The 22,287-nt window shown below is 36.6% G+C and overlaps 1 protein-coding gene across 1 annotated transcript in view; it reads left to right on the forward strand.

Moving 5' to 3' along the window:
- LOC123505133 (DNA damage-binding protein 1-like) overlaps window positions 1-22,287 on the forward strand; it is a 62,861-nt gene that overhangs the window by 28,774 nt on the left and 11,800 nt on the right. Inside the window, exons 11-18 of the mRNA XM_045256221.1 lie at window positions 537-715; window positions 6,613-6,773; window positions 9,199-9,329; window positions 9,924-10,108; window positions 16,782-16,905; window positions 17,280-17,487; window positions 19,422-19,600; window positions 20,851-20,931. Of these exons, the coding sequence (XP_045112156.1) occupies window positions 537-715; window positions 6,613-6,773; window positions 9,199-9,329; window positions 9,924-10,108; window positions 16,782-16,905; window positions 17,280-17,487; window positions 19,422-19,600; window positions 20,851-20,931 (1,248 nt within the window). The remainder of the gene's footprint in view (window positions 1-536; window positions 716-6,612; window positions 6,774-9,198; window positions 9,330-9,923; window positions 10,109-16,781; window positions 16,906-17,279; window positions 17,488-19,421; window positions 19,601-20,850; window positions 20,932-22,287) is intronic.

A 22,287-nucleotide genomic window follows, 5' to 3' on the forward strand; every position in this document is an offset into this window, starting at 1 on the left:
TTGTAGGTGTTGAACACAGCTGTGACCAGGATGTTTCTTTGAAGTGACTGGCTGTCATATGTGTTGCTCCTTCCCTTTCATTGTTAGAGGAATAGGTAATATTTAGTCAGAAACCATTCATGATTGTGTGTGAAGTTCAACTTGAATGTAGCATTGTGTTAAGGCAGGGGTGGGCAAAGTTTTCAGTGCAAGGGCCACATTAAGATAAATCATTATTATAGCACCACATAGTATATTAACTAAAAATTATTGATATTTTAAGTACAGTATAAAAAGCTTATAAAAAAGTCACTCCTATATGCATACCTGGAGGAAGAAAACAAAATGCTCACAATATTACTTGATGTTGTTTGTTAACTTTCTCTTTCAAATTTACTAATATTTGCTAGGCTGTGTAAATTCCTTTGGTGGGCCACATTCGACCCACGAGCCATATTTTGCCCACACCTGCATTAGAGGAAGAATATTTTTTTGTGATTTTACTTAAATCTTGTATTTCTTTATATGAACAGGTCTTATCATGCTGTGTTTTACAGGTAACTGGTACTTCGTGCCGACTTGTTAATGAGAACACGGGACAGTTGGTATGTGAGTGGCGACCTCCAGAGGGACGCAACATCTCAGTAGTAGCAGCCAATGTCAATCAGGTGGTTGCTGCAGCTGGCCAGCTCATATATTATATTGTTATCCATCCTGGAGCCTTAAAACTCGAAGCGTAAGTAGTAATCTTTACTTTGTTTTATATGAAATGTTACAATGTTGTCATTTCTTTGTTTAATGGCATTATCATTATTAAGTTAATATGAATTGCATTTTTTTTATTATTTTAATAATTTACCTGTTTATTTATTTTATTTATTTATTTATTTTATTTATTTTTTTATTTGTTTATTTATTTATATATTTATTTATTTATTTATTTATTTATTTATTTATTTATTTATTTATTTTTTTTTTTTGCTGTGGAATGACAAATTTTATTTTGAAAGACAAAATGACCAAGTAATCATGTCTTTTGTGGTTTGGAAGAGTCTGTCCCCATTATAGTGTGATGTACACTGTTAGTAATCTCTGTCATTTAACTCTTTTTTTTTTTTATTACATTTTTTCTATGAATAAATCTGGGAAGGTATAATTTGGCATACTTTTTATTCAAAGCCAAGAAAAGATATGCAGTGGAGACTCAATATTTGAACTTAATTCGTTCCAAATGGCTGTTCGAGCATTAAAATGTTCAACTGTTGATACCTATAAATCAGGTAATTTCTTGTAGTCTTAGCAAAACCCCAAATTTATAAAAATTTAATTGCAATTTTTTTCTATAATTTGATTTGTTGTTATCTAGCATGGTTGTTATCAAGCATGTTGGAGGTTAGGGATTATTTGAAAGAGAAAAGCAGATGTAATGTGCATCGTTGAAACAAAACTAAGAGAGCAAATCTATGTTAGCTTTAAAGAGGAGGGATATAATAGCTGGAGGAGAGACAGGAAGGATAAAGGGGGAGGAGTGCTAATAATGGTTCATGATAATATATTTGTGGAGGATGTGCAATATGGAGAGGACAAAATGGAAGTAGGAGTAACAATCAAAACAGGAATTGAAGAAGAGAAAAATTATAGTTACATAAATTCCACCTAAGACTAATACATGGGGAAGTGAAGAACATAAAGATATGCAAAGAGAGGTGATTAAGTGCCTAGATAACATGATAAGAAGAGATAGAAGAATACGTTTAGTTAGAGACTTCAACTGTATAAAAGTAAACTGGATAGAGATGGAAGTAATAGATAATGTTGGGCAGTGGAGCGAGGAAGTGTTACAGATGACTATGGTTGCTACAATGGATCAGTGGGTGGAGGAGTCAATAAGGTAGGGGGGTGGCGAGGAGAACCATCGTTGCTTGACCTAGTAGTCACAAAGAAACCAGAGTCCCCTCCAATCATACAATCCTTTGTCCAATGGGAAGAAGTGATCATGTGACATTAGAGATGCAAATTCAGGAGGAAGATGGGATAAGTTACAGAGATGACTACAAAGGAGAGAGATTAAATTATGCAAGAGTGGATTTTGAAAAATTAATTATCTATTTTGCTGATATTGAGTGGAGAAACATTATGTACAGAAAGACAGTACAAAGGAAATATGACATATCCTTACAGAAATATAATGAAGGAGTTAAAAAATTTGTACCTTTTTATAGTTAAGAAAAAAAATACGTACTTGGTACAATGCTAGATGCATACAGGCTAAAAAGGCAAAGGATAAATTGTGAAGAAACTCATAAAACAGAGAAATGACTATAACAGACAGCAGTACAAGCATGAGAAATTAATATATTAAAGTAAGGCGAGAGGAAGAAAAACTTTGAGAAAGATGTGAATGAAAGCAAAGACGAACCCAAACTTTTCTACAAGTTTATAAAAGGCAAAACAAAGAACAAGGAAACAATTGAAAAAATAATTAAAGAAGGGAAGACATACCAAACACAGAAGGAAATGTGTGAATAATGAATGTGAGCTTCAAAATGGTGTTCACTGCAGAAGATTTCACACAACCTAATAGGACATTGCATTGCCAAGGATTACAGATCACAGTGCACAAAGAGGATATTGGAAGATTATTGGATAAGTAGGATGTCAGAAAAGCAATGGGGCCAGATGGTGTATCAGGCTGGGTGTTAAAAGAATGGCAAGTTCAATAAATGAAAGAAAAGTTCCACTAGAATGGAAGAGAGCCAACGTAATACTGATATTTAAAGGAGGAAAGGCAATTGAATCACTAAACTACAGACCAGTGTCACTTACATGTGTTTTGGGGAAGTTGTGTGAAATAATTATCAAAGAAAAATGGATTAAATTTCTAGAAGAAGAGCAAGTCATATGAAATAGACAGTTTGAATTTAGGATAGGGAGGTCATGTGTATCAAACTTATTAAGCTTCTACTCGAGTTATTGCAAGACTGGAAAACTGGAAATCAGAGACGGATGGGTGGACACAGTATACCTGGAAATAAAAAAGGCTATTGATAAAGTCCCTCATGGAAGACTACTTTGGAAACTAGAGAACATAGGACTGTGAGGAACGTTGCTAGAATGGACAAGAGATTATTTGAAGGATAGGGAAATTAGAACTGTGATCACTCATCGTGGGGTAAAGTAACTAGCGGAGTGCCACAAGGGTCAGTGTTAGCCCTCATTATGTTTCAGATGTATGTAAACGACATTCACATTGGGGTAACCAGTTATATAAATTTATTTGTTGGTGATGCAAAGCTGCTAAGAGTTATCAAAACCAGAGAGGACTGTCTGTTGTTATAGGAAGATATAAACAAGATCTATGAGTGGAGTAGGAAGTGGAAATTGGAGTTTAATGCCAAGAAATATCCCATAATGGAACTAAGAAAGAGTTTAAGAACACCGTTATGGCACTATTTGATGGGAGAGGAACAAATAATGAAGACTAAAGAGGAAAAAGATCTGGGAGTGATCATACAGGAAAATCTGAGCCCCGAAAAACACATAAGCAAGATATTTGGATTATCATATAAGATGTTGACTAATATAAGAGTGACATTTCAATACATGGAGATAGATATGATGAAAAAAATCATCACAAGCATGATACGTTCAAGGCTGGAATATGCAGCAGTAGTGTAGTCTCCGAGCTTTAAAAAGGATATAAGAAAATTGGAAAGGATACAGAAGATTCCTACAAAGATGGTGCCAGAATTAAAGGACCTAACATATGAAGAACGCGACTGAAGGAAATGGGACTGCTAACCTTACAAAATAACAATGTACAAGATAGTCAATGACATTGAAAAGATGACAAGGAAGACCTGGTGCTGGTGACAGAAGATGATGGAAGGACAAGATGACATGAAAAGAAGATTAGGATGAGGTAGTGTGTGAAGGATATTGGAAAATACAGTTTTCCACACAGAACTGTGGAAAAGTGGAATGCATTGGATAATGAAGTTTTACAGCACATAATGTGCATAACTTTAAGGAAAAATTAAATAAATGGAGACATGGAGATAGGACATTATGAGACCCGCTCAAACCCTGTACAATACAACTAGACAAATATACACACACACACACACACACACACACACACACACACACACACACACACACACACACACACACACACACACACACACACACACACACACACACACACACAGAAGTGCTGAAGAAAAATTATGATGACATAAAGAACAATGTTTGTGTAAGTGAAAAGAAAATGGAAGATAATGAAGATCAAGTGAGAAGAATAAGTGAAAAGCAGAATTGGTGGAAGATGGACCAAGATCAACAGAAAGTTAGTTTTAAAAAGATTATAGCAGAATCGGCCAAGGAAAAGGAACAGGAGGTTGCCAAAACAGTAGTAAAGGTGATTAAGGAAAAGGAAAATTTGGTTAGGGATACTGTTGAAAAGAAAAATGCATTATCTTTGGATTAAAGGAAAAAGTTATGCTAATTAGACATGAAAGAGAAGAATATGAGAAAAAGCAGGCTGAGAAAGTAGTAATGGAGGTGAAGGATGATGAAGTAGGAGGCAAAAGATTGAGTGAAGAATTGAAAAAGTCTATAGACTGTAGAAATACGAGGAGGAAATACACGTCTGTTAAAGATTAGAATAAGATTGCAAGCAGGCACTGAGGAAATCCTGGCAGGCTCTCGGAGGCTGGGAAGGAAAGAAACGTATAAAAATGTATGGTTAAGACACGATCTAAATGAAGAGGAAAGAGCTAAACTCAGGCAGCTATGGGAAACAGCTGAAGAAAAAAAACCAGCAGAGGAGAGGACGAGCTACTACTGGAAGGTCAGAGGCATGAGACTCAGGAAGTGGTACATAAGGAGGGAGAACAAAAGGGAAATAGAAGACTCCTATGGAAAATGGAACACATTGATGGGATAAAGGGAAATATCTTAAAATGCACATAACTACCAAACAGATAGGGAAATGAGGACAATGATAAGAGACACCCCATCCAGTTGGAGCAGAGTCACTAGTGGTGTACCACAGGGCTTAGTGCTGGCACCAATTATGTTCCAAGTATATAGTAATGATATGCAAGAGGGTCTGAGTAATTACATAAATTTGTTTGCAGATGATGCAAAACTTTTGAGAGTAGTAAGGAACATTGAAGATCGTAGGGAACTGCAGAAGGATATTAACAAGATCTGGAAGTGGAGCCAAGAGTGGAAATTAGAATTTAATACTAGGAAATGCTATGTAATGGAAATGGGTAAAAGTTATAAAAGACCTATGTGGGAATACAAAAATGGGAAAAAAAAGATTATAATAATAAGTAATGAAGAAGAAGACCTGGGAGTGATTATACAAGACACCCTTACTCCAGAAAGACACATAAATGGGTTATTTGCTTCAACATGCAGGACACTAACTAACATCAGGGTGGCATTTCATTACTTGGACAAGAGTATGATGAAAAAAATCATAACCGCTATGATAAGACCTAGACTAGAATATGCAGCAGTGGTGTAGTCACCATACAAGCAGAAAGACATCAAGAGAATGGAAAGAATCCAAAGGACCACTACAAAGATGCTGCTAGAAATAAAGGATCTTCTCTATAAAGAAAGACTGAAGGAAATGGAACTACCACCTTTGAAGGACAGATGTGAAAGAGAAGATCTAATAACATAAACCATATGAAAAAGATAGACAAGACCTGGTATCACTGATGGAGCATGGAGGTAGGCGAACAAGAGGACACTCCAAGAAGATCAAGAAAAGTCAAGTGTTTGAGAAACATTAAAAAATTTAGTTTTGCACACAGGACTGTGGATACTTGGAATGGATTGACTGAAGAGATTGTAGCAGCAGAAAGTGTGCACAAATATAAGAAAAAGTTGGTTAAATATAGATATGGAGACAGGTCACTATGAGCTCCACTCAAACCCTGTAATATACAACTGGGTAAATACAACTAGGTAAATACATGAGATTAATAAGTTTGATATTTCACTTTGTACTGCATGATGCTTCACCCAAAACACTTACATATGGAAGAAAACATATAAGTCACCTTGAAAGAAATGCCATTGAGCATATCTTGGCAGATGTAAGAGTGATATAAAAGGGCAAAAGCTAAAAAGAATCTCAATGAATATGAATACAATTTGAAATTGATGATATGTGTACAGTACATTTTTGTTTTCCATACTGATGTGTGATAAATGAGGAGAATTAATTGGACATGCAATATCCAGGCAAATGCAACATGTGGACATAATATGTACAAATTAGGAAAGATATTGGAATGATTGTTTTAGTATTTTATTTATTATAGACATTGTCACATTTGAACCAAAATTTTGACAATATGAAGGGTCATGCTTATACATGAGGTATTCAGGATAGTCTTTTTGGACATGACTTTTTTTATGCTGTTGAAAAGAATTAACTTCTTGAACATAGATATTTATTCCAATTTGAATCTGTGTGTTTAACATTTGGGCATTTCTCCAGTAAACAGTAATGAAATTTATTTTCTTCAAAGATCCTATTTTATTAATTAATTAGGAGAAATGTTTTAGATAACTCTTTTGAGAATTTAACAGAATTTTGATTGTCAGGCAAACTATGGTAGAACATGAAGTTGCTTGCCTTGATGTATCTCCACTCTGGGAAGAGGAAATGGCATCAGTAGTGGCTGTAGGTTTGTGGACTGACATCTCTGCACGAGTCTTGGCTCTTCCTTCTCTCGAGGAAAATGCCAAAGAGTTTCTTGGTGGAGGTAAGTAAAAGATTGAGTTTCTATCTAGTTCCACTTGTATCCGATTGTTCTGAATCTTGTAATTCTGCCATCTAAGGCTTACAATGTTTTAAGATGTTTTAGGAATTGTCTTATTATGTAAGAGTATATATATATATATATATATATATATATATATATATATATATATATATATATATATATATATATATATATATATATATATATATATATATATATATATATATATATATATATATATATATATATATATATATATATATATATATATATATATATATATATATATATATATATATATATTTTTTTTTTTTTTTTTTTTTTTTTTTTTTACTTACCTAGTTGTATTGCACAGGGTTCAAGCAGGGCTCATAGTGTCCTGTATCCATGCCTCCATTTATTTCATTTTTTCCTTAAAGTTATGCACATTATGTGCTGTAACAACTTCATTATCCAATGCATTCCACTTTTCCACCATTGTGTGGAAAACTGTATTTTCTAATATCCTTCACACACTGCCTCATCCTGATATATTCATGTCCTCTTGTCCTTCTCCTTCCATCTTCTTCTGTCAACAGCACCAGTTCTTCTTTGTCTATCTTTTCAGTGCCACTGACTATCTTGTACATTGTTATTAGGTCCCCATGTTCTCTTCTATCTTGTAAGGTTAGCAGTCCCATTTCCTTCAGTCATTTTTCATGTTAGGTCCTTTAATTCCGGCACCATCTTTTTAGCAATCTTCTGTATCCTTTCCAATTTTCTTATATCCTTTTTAGAGCACAGTGACCACACCACTGCTGCATATTCCAGCCTTGGACGTATCATGCTTATGATGATTTTTTTCATCATATTTTTGTCCATGCATTGAAATGTCACTCTTATATTCATCAACATTTTATATGATAATCCAAATATCTTGATTATGTGTTTTTTGGGGTTCAGATTTTCTTGTATGATCATTCCCAGATCCTTTTCCTCTTTAGTCTTTATTATTTGTTTCTCTCCCATCAATTAGTTCCATACCGGTCTTCATTTACTCTTTCCTAGTTCCTTTATGGGACGTTTCTTGGCATTAAACTCCAATTTCCACTTCCTGCTCCACTTATAAATCTTGTTTATATCTTCCTATAACAGCAGACAGTTGTCTCTGGTTTTGATAACTCTTAGCAGCTTTACATTGTCAACAAATAAATTTATATAACTGTTTACCCCAATATGAATGTCATTTACATAAATCTGAAACATAATGGGGGCTAACATTGACCCTTGTGGCACCCTGCTAGTTACTTTATACCAAGATGAGTATGTATCTCTGATCACAGTTCTTATTTCCCTATCCTTTGAATAATCTCTTGTCCATTCTTGCAAAGTTCCTCGCAAGCCTCCTATATTTTTTAGTTTCCAAAGTAGTCTTCCATGAGGGACTTTAACAAAAGACTTTTTTATATCCAGGTATACTGTGTCCACCCATCCGTCTCTGTTTTAAAGTCCTGCAATAACTCTTGAGTAGAAGCTTAATAAGTTTGATACACATGACCTTCCTGTCCTGAACCAAAATTGTCTTTTTAATATGACTTGCTCCTCTTCTAGAAATTTAACCCATTTTTCTTTGATAATTATTTCATACAACTTCCCAAGACACTTGTAAGTGACACTGGTCTGTAGTTTAGTGATTCAGTTGCCTTTCCTCCTTTGAATATTGGAATTACGTTGGCTTTCTTCAATTCTTGTGGAACTTTCCCTTCATTTATTGAACTTGTAATTATTTCCCAAATTGGATCCAGTAGTTCCTCTTTACATTCTTTTAACACCCAGCCTGATACACCATCTGGCCCCATTGCTTTTCTGACATCCTACTTATCCAGTAATCTTCCATATCCTCCTTGTGCACTGCAACCTCCTGTAATCCTTGGCAATGCAAAGTCCTATGAGGTTCTGTGAAATCTTCTGCAGTGAACACCGTTTTGAAGCTCTCATTTAATATTTCACACATCCTTCTTTAATTATTTTTCAATTGTTTCCTTCTTCTTCATTTCGCCATTTATAAACTTATAGAAAAGTTTGGGTTTGTCTTTGCTTTTATTCAACACATCTTTCTCAAAGTTTCTGTCTTCCTCTCTCTTTACTTTGATATATTCATTTCTGGCATTCTTGGCATCTTATGCATGAAAACAGTACCTTTTTATTAATGTTCAGAAAAAATGCAGCATGAATGTAGTGCCTAAGATTATACAAAAGGTATAATGCCTCATCAATTATAAAAAAAAATGATAGTGTAGCAGCACATGTATTGTGCTATTACTGTATATCATGTATAGTTGGCATTTGCTTGAACCACAGTATGAGGGGAGATGCCTTGCAGCAAGTCATGAAAATTTGTTGAGTTGTGAATTTTTTGTAACCATTGTTTCTTTCTCCCCTATAGATATTATTCCCCGGTCCATCTTGATGACCACATTTGAGGGGCATCACTACCTCCTGTGTGCCATGGGAGATGGTCAGCTGTTCTATTTCAGCTATACGTCAGCCACTGGCTATCTCTCCGAGAAGAAAAAAGTAAGTTGATAATAATTCTTTGTAGTTTGTATTCCTTATTCATTATGCATCTTTGGTAACTAAAATGTGTCAATATTATCATTATAAGGTTCTTAGAAATTGAAGTGAAAGGTATTTTGTAGTTAAATAGGAATTTCAAAATATATTGGAAATGGAGATTTTGAATGAAGTATAGATTATGGTAATATGTAAATTAGTACATACAATACGAAAAGAAGAATTACATGAGGCAATTATTTTAATGCTAGGCTATGTATTGGATGAGTGCAGATCACCTCTTTCCTTGATTCTTACTTTGTATGGACTATCTGATGGAAAGTCACAAAAAGTGGATAGGAGTAATTTTGTAAATCTTGCAAAAAAATTTTCAAAACATTTTCCTCTTGCCTTGGTTTGATTTTAGTTGAGAAAAGTATTTGGTGCATATATACATCACCCTGAGATGTGCATTAGTACATCACCTAAGACTTAGGAGTTATCATTGTGAAGGAAGATTGTATTGTTAGATGTTGTGTAGCACATATTTGATAATTACTTTAATATTAGTAGTTTAAACAGCTGGTAATTCTTTTTAATTACATTATATTCTTACAGGTTGTCCTTGGAACTCAACCCACCACACTGCGCCGATTCCGATCCCTCTCCTCAACAAATGTTTTTGCATGCTCAGATAGACCTACTGTCATCTATTCATCAAATCATAAGTTGGTCTTCTCAAAGGTGAACCTAAGAGAAGTTACACACATGTGTCCACTTAATGCTGAAGCATATCCCAACAGGTAAGGATAGCTTTTTCACAACTTGTTTCAGAAATGCTGTCACAAGGAATTGTTAATCCACAATAACAAAAGACTTTTCTCTTCTCTGATTATAGGAAACCTGTTCACAGCAATAATGGTCACCTTTTTTGCCTTTCTCTCTCTCTCTCTCTCTCTCTCTCTCTCTCTCTCTCTCTCTCTCTCTCTCTCTCTCTCTCTCTCTCTCTCTCTCTCTCTCTCTCTCTCTCTCTCTCTCTCTCTCTCTCTCTCTCTCAATGTGCAGGACAACTATATAACACACACACACACACACACACACACACACACACACACACACACACACACACACACACACACACACACACACACACACACACATGCATGTGTGAGACACCATGCCGACAAGACGTCTCTGAGCAGCTTGAAAGGAAAAGCTACAACAGGAGTTGGTGCCTGACCTAGACGTATGTATAGGGGAGGGACTATAGGTTCTCCTATTTCCATAATAAATAAGTTTTGGATTGTATAGACAGAAAAAAAAAAGGAGAGAGAGAGATGGAACTGAGTAGTTCTGCCAGACGTATGACAGAATCAAAACATATGCCATCTTGTGAAAACCAACGGTACATTGAAACACCTGTTGGACTAAAGAAACTGACTGAGGATATTATGGACAAGGATTTTTCTGGATTCAGGAACGAAAGAGGTAGGATGAGGAGGTTGATCAACATAGAAAGGGAGTTTAGGTACATAAAGGAAGTGATGTTGAGTCTAATGGACAAGCAGGACAGACTGACAACGGAAAACATAAAGCTGAAATTGAGATTAGTAGAATGTGATAAAGTTAGTGTAATCAATCAGGGATTAGAGGAGGAGATTCAAGAAATAAAGAAACAAAATGATGTACAGGCAACCCCCGATTAACGAACGTTCACACAATTAAATTTTGCTACAACAAATGTTTCCTTTTACTACCATCTGATTGTATAACAAACACCAAACTCACTTTAACAAAATTTTATCCTGGTAATTTTTTCCAAAGTTAAAAGCCCTACCATGTCAAGCAAGCCAACAGGCTTCTGAGTACACCAGTGCCTCTTGTGGACAAAATGCGCACCACTTACTCCCCTATCCTTCCCCACTTTTAGTTCAAAACAATAACAGTGTCCAGCAGCAGCTCGTCCTCCCTCTCTCAACATACCACCAAAACGCCCAGCAACCAGCCTTGCAATGCCGCCTAGCATTGCTAAGAAGACCAGGAAGTCTCTTACTCACGAAGTGAAGCTGGATATTATTCACAGACACGAGAGGCAAGAAAACTAATAGCATTACTCACCACTTGACTCCATCTACTGTCTCTACTATTTTCAAGTCAGTAGACTATTAAGAAGGCTGGTGAGATCGTATCTTCTTTGCAAGCTAAAAGAACCAACCGAACTCGTGACTCTGTAATGAATAAAATGGAAAGCCTTGTGGAAATGTGGTACATAAGTTTTGTATGCAGCACAATGATGCGCCTTTTGTTTACATTCCACAGGTTGCTGGCTAGCGTGTTTCCCGCTCCACTCTCCCTCCCTTCATAAATTATTTAAGATCATCAACATTGTAAAGTTACTTGCATACATACATTAGTGTACATTATAATGACTTAGTCTTAAATTGAACTGCTTAAATGTTTAACTTTGCAATTTTTATTTTCATTACTGTTCATTTACTGTTCTATGATGCACTCTCACTTCGTTTACTCTCAATGGATGTTCAAGTCAGGGATCAAACTTGTTATAATTGGTTTGCTTAACGAAAGTTCACGCAACAAACATTTTTTTAGGAACGTAACCCGTTCATTAAGTGGGGGTTGCCTGTACGTATTAAAAGCCACATGTCAAAACTACGAAAACTCCTTATGGAGCTTACAGTTAAAAGTACAGGATGGGATTGTGGACAGGGTGGAAGGTGTAATGGGTGAAAACAAACTGAAGGAATTACGAAATGCATGGAAGCAAGAACAGGAAGAGGAAAAGGTTAAATTTTCAGAGGTAGTAAAGAGACAGATTCAGGAAAACACAAAAGTTGCTGTAATACAAGTTATTAAAGAGAAAGAACATCTTGTGCGAGATTTGGTAAATAAGAGGAAAAGTTTCGTGATTTTGGGGATAAAGGAAAAAAAATCTAAACATGTTCACGAGAGAACATGAAGAGTTATTAAACAAGTTCAAGACATCACAAGAACTGGACCAGGAGGTGGAGGAAGTGATCAGGTTAGGAAGATACAGTGAAGGGGGGTAGGAGACCAATGAAAGTGAGAATGAGATCACAAGTAGCAGTAAAGGAAATTATGGCTAAGAAAGGGAAGCTGGCTGATGATACTGAACACAAAGATATATGGATAAAAAGAGATATGAACCTAGAATAGAGGGAAAAGGAGAAAGTCCTAACAAATGAAGCTAAGGAAAAAACAGAAAAAGATAGAGATCGAGAAAAGAATTTTCACTGGAAGGTTCTAGATATGAGACTAAAGAAGTGGTACTTACAGAAGAAAGAGGAGGTCGTGGAGGAAGCAAGAAATTAAAAGTGACTTATACTAATATAGACTGGTTGTTATCCAACATGTTGGAGGTTACGGATTATTTGAAAGAGAAAAAGCTTGATGTAATGTGTATCATTGAAACAAAACTAAGAGAGGAGATCCATGTTAACTTTAATGAGGAAGGATGTAATACCTGGAGGAGAGACAGGAAGGATAAAGGGGGAGGAGTGCTAATAATGGTTCGCAATAACTTATATGTGGAGGATGTGCAATATGGTGAGGACAAAGTGGAAGTAATGGGAGTAACAATCAAAACAAAAGAATTGAAGAAGAGAAAAATCATAGTTACATATGTGCCACCTAAGACTAATACATGGGGAACTGAAGAACATAAAGATATGCAAAGAGAGATGATTAAGTACCTAGATAACATGATAAGAAGAGATGGAAGAATACTTTTAGTTGGAAACTTTAACTGTATAAAAGTAAACTGGAGAGAGATAGAAGTAATGGATAATGCTGGACAGTGGAGTGAGGAGGTGTTACAGTTGACTATGGTTAATACAATGGATCAGTGGATAGAGGAGTCAACAAGGTACAGTGGGGAAGAAGAACCATTGTTGCTTGACCTAGTATTCACAAAGAAACCAGAGCCCCCTCCAATCATATAATACCTCAGTCCAATGGGAAGAAGTGATTATGTGACATTAGAGATGCAAATTCAAGAGGAGGATGAGATAAGTTACAGAGATGACTACAAAGGAGAGAGATTAATTTATGCAAGAGCAGATTTTGAAAGGACCTAAAGGACCTAACATATGAAGAATGACTGAAAGAAATGGGACTTCCAACCTTACAAGATAGAAGAGAACGAGGGGACCTAATAATAACGTACAAGATAGTCAATGGCATTGAAAAGATAGGCAAGGAAGACCTGGTGCTGATAACAGAAGAAGATAGAAGGACAAGAGAACATGTAAAGAAGATCAGGCTGAGGCAGTGTGTGAAGGATATTGGAAAATACAGTTTTCCACACAGAATGGTGGAGAAGTGGAATGCATTAAATAATGAAGTTTTTACTGCACATAATGTGCATAAGTTTAAGGAACAATTAGATAAATGAAGACATGAAGACGGCACTATGAGCCCCACTTGAACCCTGTTCAATACAATTAGCTAAATACACACACACACACACACACACACACACACACACACACACACACACACACACACACACACACACACACACACACACACACACACACACACACACACACACACACACACACAGTAGAAATGGAGAATGATGAATGGTCATAATTTTCTTGGGTGTATGGATTAACTTTTGGAGAGAGAGAGAGAGAGAGAGATGAGGGAAAGGGCATTTGAGAAGCATGAAGGAGGGGAAAAGGGACAGAAAAGAGGATGTGGAGTGGGAAAGGAGGCAATAAGGAAGCATTGGTGCCATTTTAGGAAGCCCAGGGGAGACAGTAGCTGTGTTCCATGAATACTGGCGACCTCTTCTCCTCCCCAGTGCTGCCACCCATGCACTGAGAGGATGACGAGGTGGTGGAGGTGCTGGAGGAGGAGGAGGAGGAAGAACGCACTCTCCCATTGACGTCAGCACCAGCCAGGGCCATGAGTGTTTTTGCTGACTCGGCTAACCCATCCTCCAGGTCACTCTTCTTGTCTGCTGTGTCCATCTCTGAGTCGTGGTCCTGGACGGCGGGGGGCCTTCTGTGTCTTCTTGTCTTGCTTGGGTGTGAGGGGCGGTGATGGTTTGCTGGCCTTCTTAGTGACTGGTGATCTGGGTTTCCTTGGTTTTGGTAGCCTCTTTGCCTTGGTTGTGGTGGTGGTGGTGGTGATTTCTTCACTGGTGGAGGGCATGGGGCAGGGGTGGCATCCTCCTCTGCGTCAGCCATCCACGCATCTTGGTCCTCGTCTGGTAGGAACTCAAGCAACGGTGTGGCAGGACAGTCATGTTCAGGAGTTCTTATCACACTCTCCACCACTGATCTCACGTCTGCCTCAAACTCTGCTTCTAGTCTTCGCAGCTCCTTGAGTTCTAATGGCTCATCCTCAGTGACTTTCTTTGTTGCCTTTGCCGCCTCCTCCTCCTCTCCTTCCTCCACTGTCTTCTCCTCCCCCTCCTTCTCTTCTTCACTGTAGGATGAGGAAGAATCCGACTCTGACTCAGAATCAGAAGACTCGGAACTGGAGGAGGAGGAGGACGAGGAGGAAGAGGAAGAGTCGTACTTCTCCTCCTCTGATGACACTTCACTGACCACTGAGTCATCCGAGGACCACTTTGTTTTCCTCTTAGTGGTCGCCGTAGAAGGTTTGGGTTTGGGTTGAGGTGGGACGTCCTCAGGGGCAGAGTCCTCATCTGACTATTCCACTCTCTTCTCCTGTGACTGTTTGCTGTCCTCGTCTGATGGCACGTCCCGGCTGTCCTCATCCATGCACGATGGTGAGGGTGGCTTGGTCTTGGGCACTTTCCTGAAGGAGGGCATCTTGGGCATGAACGCTCTGAAGCCAAGGCCGAGGGACCCTAGAGAGTCCAGCCCAAAGCCTTCCAGAGTCTCCAGTAGTAAGGAGATGGAGTTGATCTTTTTAATCCTCTTCTGGGGACCTGCCACTATGTCCACGTTGTTTTCCCGCACCACACTCTAGGCCTTGAACTTCCTCTCCTGCTCATCCCACCTCGCCTCAAACGTCTTGAAGGCCATTGCCTCAATCATGCTCTTGTTGAAGTCACACTTCAGGATGTTCTTCAGCTCCTCAATGACTGTGTCAAGCACCGCATTGATGGTTGGGTCGTGGTACTTGCCACTCTTGTGGTTGGTGTCCTTGTTCTGTAGCTGGGGGTAGATGGGGCCAAAGTATGGGTAATGGTTCTGCCCTGTGAGGACGGTGCCCAGGGGAGAGTGAGTGAGCTGGGGATAGTTGGAAGACAGGGCCATGTAGCCGGGGTTGTACCTGGGGTAACTGGAGACTAGGCTGGTAGGGTAGAACATATCAGGTATAGCTCTAGCCCAGTGGTTCCCAACCTTTTGTGGTTTGAGGCTTCCTTGTTAAGCCTTTTAGAAGTCCCTGGCATCCTTATTAGCAAATATGAATTATAATTACAAAAGAAGTATAAATAACCACAATTTTGCAATATGTTTGCAGTTGCTATTACAGGAGAAAATACTTGAATTTAGCTTTCAGTGTTTTAAGCATACAGAAACTCATAACTAATGCCTTGAAATGAATGAACTAAAAAAAAAAAAAATGGAAAAGGCTAACAAACAAACAACTCATAAACTTGGCTAATTATTATACATACCTCCTGCTGTTTTTGCAGTCAAACAGGTAACTGGAGGATGAGAAAAATAGAGAAAGTGTGATGACATCTCTAACTTGTGAAGTAACATATCTGATAATTATTATAAACTATGTGCAGTGTGTGTTGGCATGCATTTGTTTGTCGAATACAGTGAGGTAGGGAGTGTCAGTAGTTTAAAAATTATTTTTGCCCTGAATTTTGGCAGCATCCTCAGTAGATCTCACGGCACCTTTTGGTGCTAGAGTACACCAGTTGGAACCACTGCTCTAGCCCGTGACAGCTACTGTAAAGAAGGATGATAAATATCACTTTAGGTATAAATGTAGGTAGGAAGACTGCTTTATCAAATTGGGAGCCAACTGTACAAGGAAAGCAGAAGACAAACACTTAAGAGTATGCATGAATGCTGAAAGGAGAGCTGATGAAAGATGAGGGAGGATGTTAACAAAGAATGTTCAAGAGAATAAGGAAATGTTTTGAAAAGATTTGAAGAGAATTAAGAAAGGACCATCTGGTGGTGAGGAACATGAAAGCAAAGGATGATTGGATGTTTGTTAAGTAGATTGAGGTGGGAAAGTATTTTGAAAAACTGCTGAGAGTGGAGGAGAGAGAACCTGAAATTGTGGCATTTGGGAGAGATGCTAGAGTTAACTTATTAAGGGATTGTATTAGACAAAAATATGTTGAGAAAAATTGTTGTATTTGATTTTAGTGTTATCTATTCATGCACATATTATAAATAGACAAAAATTTTGTTGGAAATTTATTGATTTAAGAATATGAAGTGTTCTCTGTTAAAGACAAACCCAAAAATAAGATGAAACATTATGTTGCAGTCTTGCACTTGCTACCAGTGAAGGTATCACCATAGGCACCATTGATGAAATCCAGAAGTTACACATCCGGACTGTTCCTCTTGGGGAAACTCCTCGGCGTATAGCATATCAAGAGGAGACAGAGGTAAAATCTTTGTATATCACATTAACTTATTCTGTAGAAGAGGTCAAATCTAGTCAAAATGTTAAATATCTCAGTTTTGCTTTTTTATGCTGTTATGAATTTAGTATAATCAAATATATTATGAAATGATGTGTTTATATCAAGTTTACTGTGGAATTTTTAGATATATATATATATATATATATATATATATATATATATATATATATATATATATATATATATATATATATATATATATATATATATATATATATATATATATATATATATATATATATATATATATATATATATATATATATATATATATATATATATATATATATATATATTTTTTTTTTTTTTTTTTTTTTCTCTCCTTTTCTTACTAGACATTTGGGGTAATAACGATGCGAGTGGATGTAATGGGTGACATTGGCTTGCGCAGTGGAGGTACAGTGGCTTCACTGGGTGCCCACTCCAACTCTTCTGCTATAACTACCTCCAGCCTTCTCAAACCATCAATGCCACCTCCTCCAGAATTAGGACAAGAAGTGGAGACTCACAACCTTCTCATCATATCACAAAATACCTTTGAAGGTATGTATTTGTTGATAAGAATTGGTGATTTTATGGGAGAGAATGAATAACTTAAAGAACATAGGAAAATGAGGGAAGCTGAAAAAGGAAGGCCAACAGGATTACACATGACAGTCCCTGTATGAATATACCTATCTATCCCACCTATCATCCTCATCCATAAATTTATTTAATCTTCTTTTAAATCTCCCTATTGAGTTAGCACTAACCAAGTCCAGTCATCAAGCTATCTCAATAAATCACTCAGAAATTCAGCAAATCCTGAAAACTGAAGCACTTCCACTCCTAAGCTGTCCAGATAAATTGTTATGTATGTAGTTTAGTGATGAGAAAGGTGGTCTGCAGCCACTGTTGATGCCACTATATACAGTGATGTGAGTTTAATGAGAAGCATAGCTGCTGCTGCCACTGCTGTCATTGTCCACAGTGATATCAATAGTGAACGTTCATCAGCTGTGTATAAACAATGGCTCACTATTTATTTTTTTATCATTGGTACTGTACTGTAATGGTTTTGAATTTTTATTTCATTGATGTTTTATGAATTTTCATGCATGTATTTTTTTTGCTTAATTTGTATGCATAAAAAAGTTGAATGTTATACATATCCTGGAAATATTCAGTTTTGATTGCCTAGCTCATCCAGATCAGAACATTAGTATTTTTTTTTTTTTTTTTTTTGCCATTGCCTTTATTAAAACTAACACATATCAAATGTAATGTAAGCCAGTAGCAGAGACAAAACCCCCTGTGTTAGCAAGAACCAATTGTATTATAAACAGCAAATGACCTTGTAAAACTGATGCTACAGGCTGCTTGAAACTTGTGGTACTTATACAGCTTTGAGTTGCTGGATTGGCAGCTTTGACTAATCTTATCTCAGCACACAAAGTTTTATCTGAAAGTAGGGAACACACCGTTCATATACAGCAGGGATTCTTAACCTTGGGTTCATGAACCTCCAGGGGTTCACAAGAAGATTTCCAGGAATACTTAGATGCCTGATCTAATATAATATCCTTTGCAATACCATTATATATTGAGTTAGTGTCAGTGATTAAATAAACCCCTTCCCAGCCTCAGTGCAGATAAGTGTACTACCAAATAAAGAATTGTCTATATATAGATGTTACTGACTTTCATCCATACATCTATATATAGTTTCTCAGCAAATGGGCTTTTCCAGATTAACATCTATATGTAGACTACTGCAAAACTGAACAAACATTTGAATCTGTGTATACTCTGCAGCAATACTAAACAGTAGACTCTGCTGCAAAACAGAACAAACAATTGAATCTTTATATAGGTGTTATTTGTTTTAGATTGATGATAATGTATATCAATATATTTATATGATTGTTTGTCTTAATCACATCCAAGACTTATGAAAGTAGAAAAATGCAAAAATTTTCAATATTAGATTATGTGTATAGCACATCCACCACCAACAAAGCACAAGTGGTGACTGGCCTTGAGAGGCAATGTTTGCAAGTGTTTGAGTATTTGAGATGCCAAATAATGTTTTCTTTTATTAATTTTGTTACTTGTAAGGAATTATCTATATATAGACCATGCTAAACTTAGTGCGGTAAAAACAGAACAAACGTCTATATTTAGACGATCTGACAAAAGTCAGATTACTAGAGGTTCAAGTTGATGGTCTTATAACTGAAGGGCTTCTTAACTAGAAAAAGGTAGACAACCACTGATATACAGGATGCTCTATGCTTCAGAAGAATCATTGATAGGTGTTAATTAAGGAAGCAAGTCAATTAGAGATAAATCCTTTCTTCACCCTAAAAGACCTTAGTTTTCTACAGTTTTACTCTGGAATAAAAGCCTTTCATATATCAAGATTAATTGCTTTTATGAAAATTGTGACATCATAATAGCTCAGGTCAAGGATTTCATCCCATTTTCTCCCTTTTCAGTGCTTCATTATCACAGTTTCCATCTGGGTGAGTACGCTCTTAGTATCTGTTCCACGCGCCTCAAAGATGACCCAACAGTGTACTATGTTGTGGGTACTGCCCTTGTTAACCCAGAGGAATCAGAATCCAAGCAAGGAAGAATTATTCTTTTCTCATATGCAGAAGGAAAACTGCAACAGGTGAGATATAATGTTTTCATTATCTTAGGAAATTAAGGAATATGTTTACACATAGAAGCACATAATATTATCATGTGTTATATTATGGAAAAGAGAAGTCAAGCAGAAGTAAACTTTAATGGCCTCATCAAGTTCTTTGGTGATATTAATTAAAAAAAAAACTTACATTGAAAGGTAAGTTCATGTAACTCACACATTGCTTATTTATATCCTTCATATTATATGGTGTTAGGTTTAATGTATAATGACAGAATAATATAGAATGATTATTTAATGGTGAATATATTTTAACATCAAAGCATGATATGACCTTAGTGTTTGGTACAAAATTTAATTGAATAAATACCATGTTTGACCATGAAATATGTTACAGACTAGTTTTGAATAATTTTCATTCTCTCTCTCTCTCTCTCTCTCTCTCTCTCTCTCTCTCTCTCTCTCTCTCTCTCTCTCTCTCTCTCTCTCTCTCTCTCTCTCTCTCTCTCTCTCTCTCTCTCTCTCTCTCTCTCAGTGGTTATTTTTAAGCCATGTAGTAACAGTCAAGGAATTATTTCCTTCTCTTTATAACCATAGCTCTAGCCTCTTTATCAAAAGTACTAACTGAAATAATGACTTTACTGGAGAGAGAGAGAGAGAGAGAGAGATACACAATTTTGGCATAGTTACAGGAAATCCTACAAAGGACTGGAGTGCAGGCGGTGGTGTCTACTAACTGCGAGTGAAACTCTGTGACTGACTGACTGACAAGTGTTTGTGTAGTGTGCGATGTTATGGTTATGATCCTTAATTATTCCATTTACCTCTTATATAATGTTTTATCAGAAATCTAAAGATATCATTGCACTGAGAAGACTTTGTTCTACAATATGGGATAGTTTATTTTAGCAATTATTGCTAAGTTACTGCAAATTATTGCAATAACCTAAAAGGATTAAAAACAATGCAGACACTATTTTTCACTTCAACTCATCATATTTCTCATACTTATTTATTTGCAAAGGTTTTAGTATGATGTTTAGATTCAGGAATCATTTGTCATTGTAACAATATGAAGTGAAATGTACTAAGTATGAAGTGATATATGACCCCAAAATATGAAAGGGTATACAAGGTAGAAAATTTTCCCCACCTATTTTTCAGGCTATTGTGAAAACAGGTCCCTGATGCATGTCAAGTATTCAGAGTCTATGGTACATGTTATTTTGTATATAATATTAATTTCTTTTCTCCCTCTCTCTTCCATAATTCAGGTGGCAGAGAAGGAGATCAAGGGAGCATGTTATTCTCTATGTGAATTCCAGGGCAAGTTATTGGCGTCAATCTCCAGCACAGTGAGTTCTACAGATACTAGATATATTTGTTCTGCTTAGCTTTCCATATCTTTAGTGTTCATTGATATTAAGATTTTATGAGCTGTAAATTAGCAGCTGAAAAAAGATTATACATTTTTATTTTTTTAGCTTTTATTTATATATTTTATTTATTTATTTATTATTATTCTTTTTAATGCATACTATTAGATATACCTGCTTTACTGACCTAGCACTAGCAATGTAATTGCTCCTGTAGATATGATCCTTCAAGAATTTGTCTGCTAGCTCTTTTGGTGTTGAGAAAGAGCAGTGAAGTGTAGTAGGTATAAATGCTATTGGTGCATCATGACACCTGTATAGGTGTCATTGTATTGAAAGATTTCTTGTTGAGGTGAGGAAGCACCCTCAGAGAGACCAATCATAATCCCACCTTTTGGAGCTCCTCTGACAAACAAGTACATAGCTCAGAGCAGATAAATTGTCTTCCTTGTACATATTTACCATTACAAACTACAAAATGAACAGAACAAAATGCATTTCATCCCTAGAAAAAAAAAGGTGGTTACACTTCACCAAAGAGCTCTTAAGTAAAACACACTCCCAGAGTAGCATTTGCTGCTTTAACCTCTTCATTCCAAGCAGTAGAAAACAGCTCCGAGCGTTGTGTCAGGGCTGGGGAGGCGTGGGGAGATACTTGACTCAGAGGCAGCTCTCTCTCTCTCTCTCTCTCTCTCTCTCTCTCTCTCTCTCTCTCTCTCTCTCTCTCTCTCTCTCTCTCTCTCTCTCTCTCTCTCTCTCTCTCTCTCTCTCTCTCTCTCTCTCTCCAGAAATAATGATGATGGTAAGTGATTTTTCATAATAGGTATGTACATTAAGAAATAAACCCACGCAAATTTTAGAGAAAAAAATTGAAATTTGCCTTCTCTCAGCCATTTTCTGAAGATGACAAATGAGAAAAATGTAATTTTTATGGTAAACTAATGTATTGGTACCATTAAACAAATAAATAAAGTAGGGTTATTTCCAGCAGGGGGCATCGGTATTTATCCTGGTATAAGTGAATCGTACAACTTTGTAATAATGATGAAAGTCAAGTATGCCATCATATCATATACAACCTACATTACGAAAGATCTCGTACTGTATCTGGGGAACAAAAACATATAATCTTAGCAGAAAGCATCCTCGATGCTATATGCACGTCACTGGATGTGTCATGAGTGCCTTGATGATGCAAAATATGCATCATCGTGTTGAAGGGGTTAATGTAAGATTGGTATTCAGATTCACATTCATTGGTATGCTTTTGTCTAGTAATATCATAAAAACTTTGCTGATATGTCATTATCTTTAGAAATTATTGTTGTCAGTCAC

This window comes from Portunus trituberculatus, chromosome 17 (genome assembly GCF_017591435.1).
Source record: "Portunus trituberculatus isolate SZX2019 chromosome 17, ASM1759143v1, whole genome shotgun sequence".
Classification (NCBI taxonomy): domain Eukaryota; kingdom Metazoa; phylum Arthropoda; class Malacostraca; order Decapoda; family Portunidae; genus Portunus; species Portunus trituberculatus.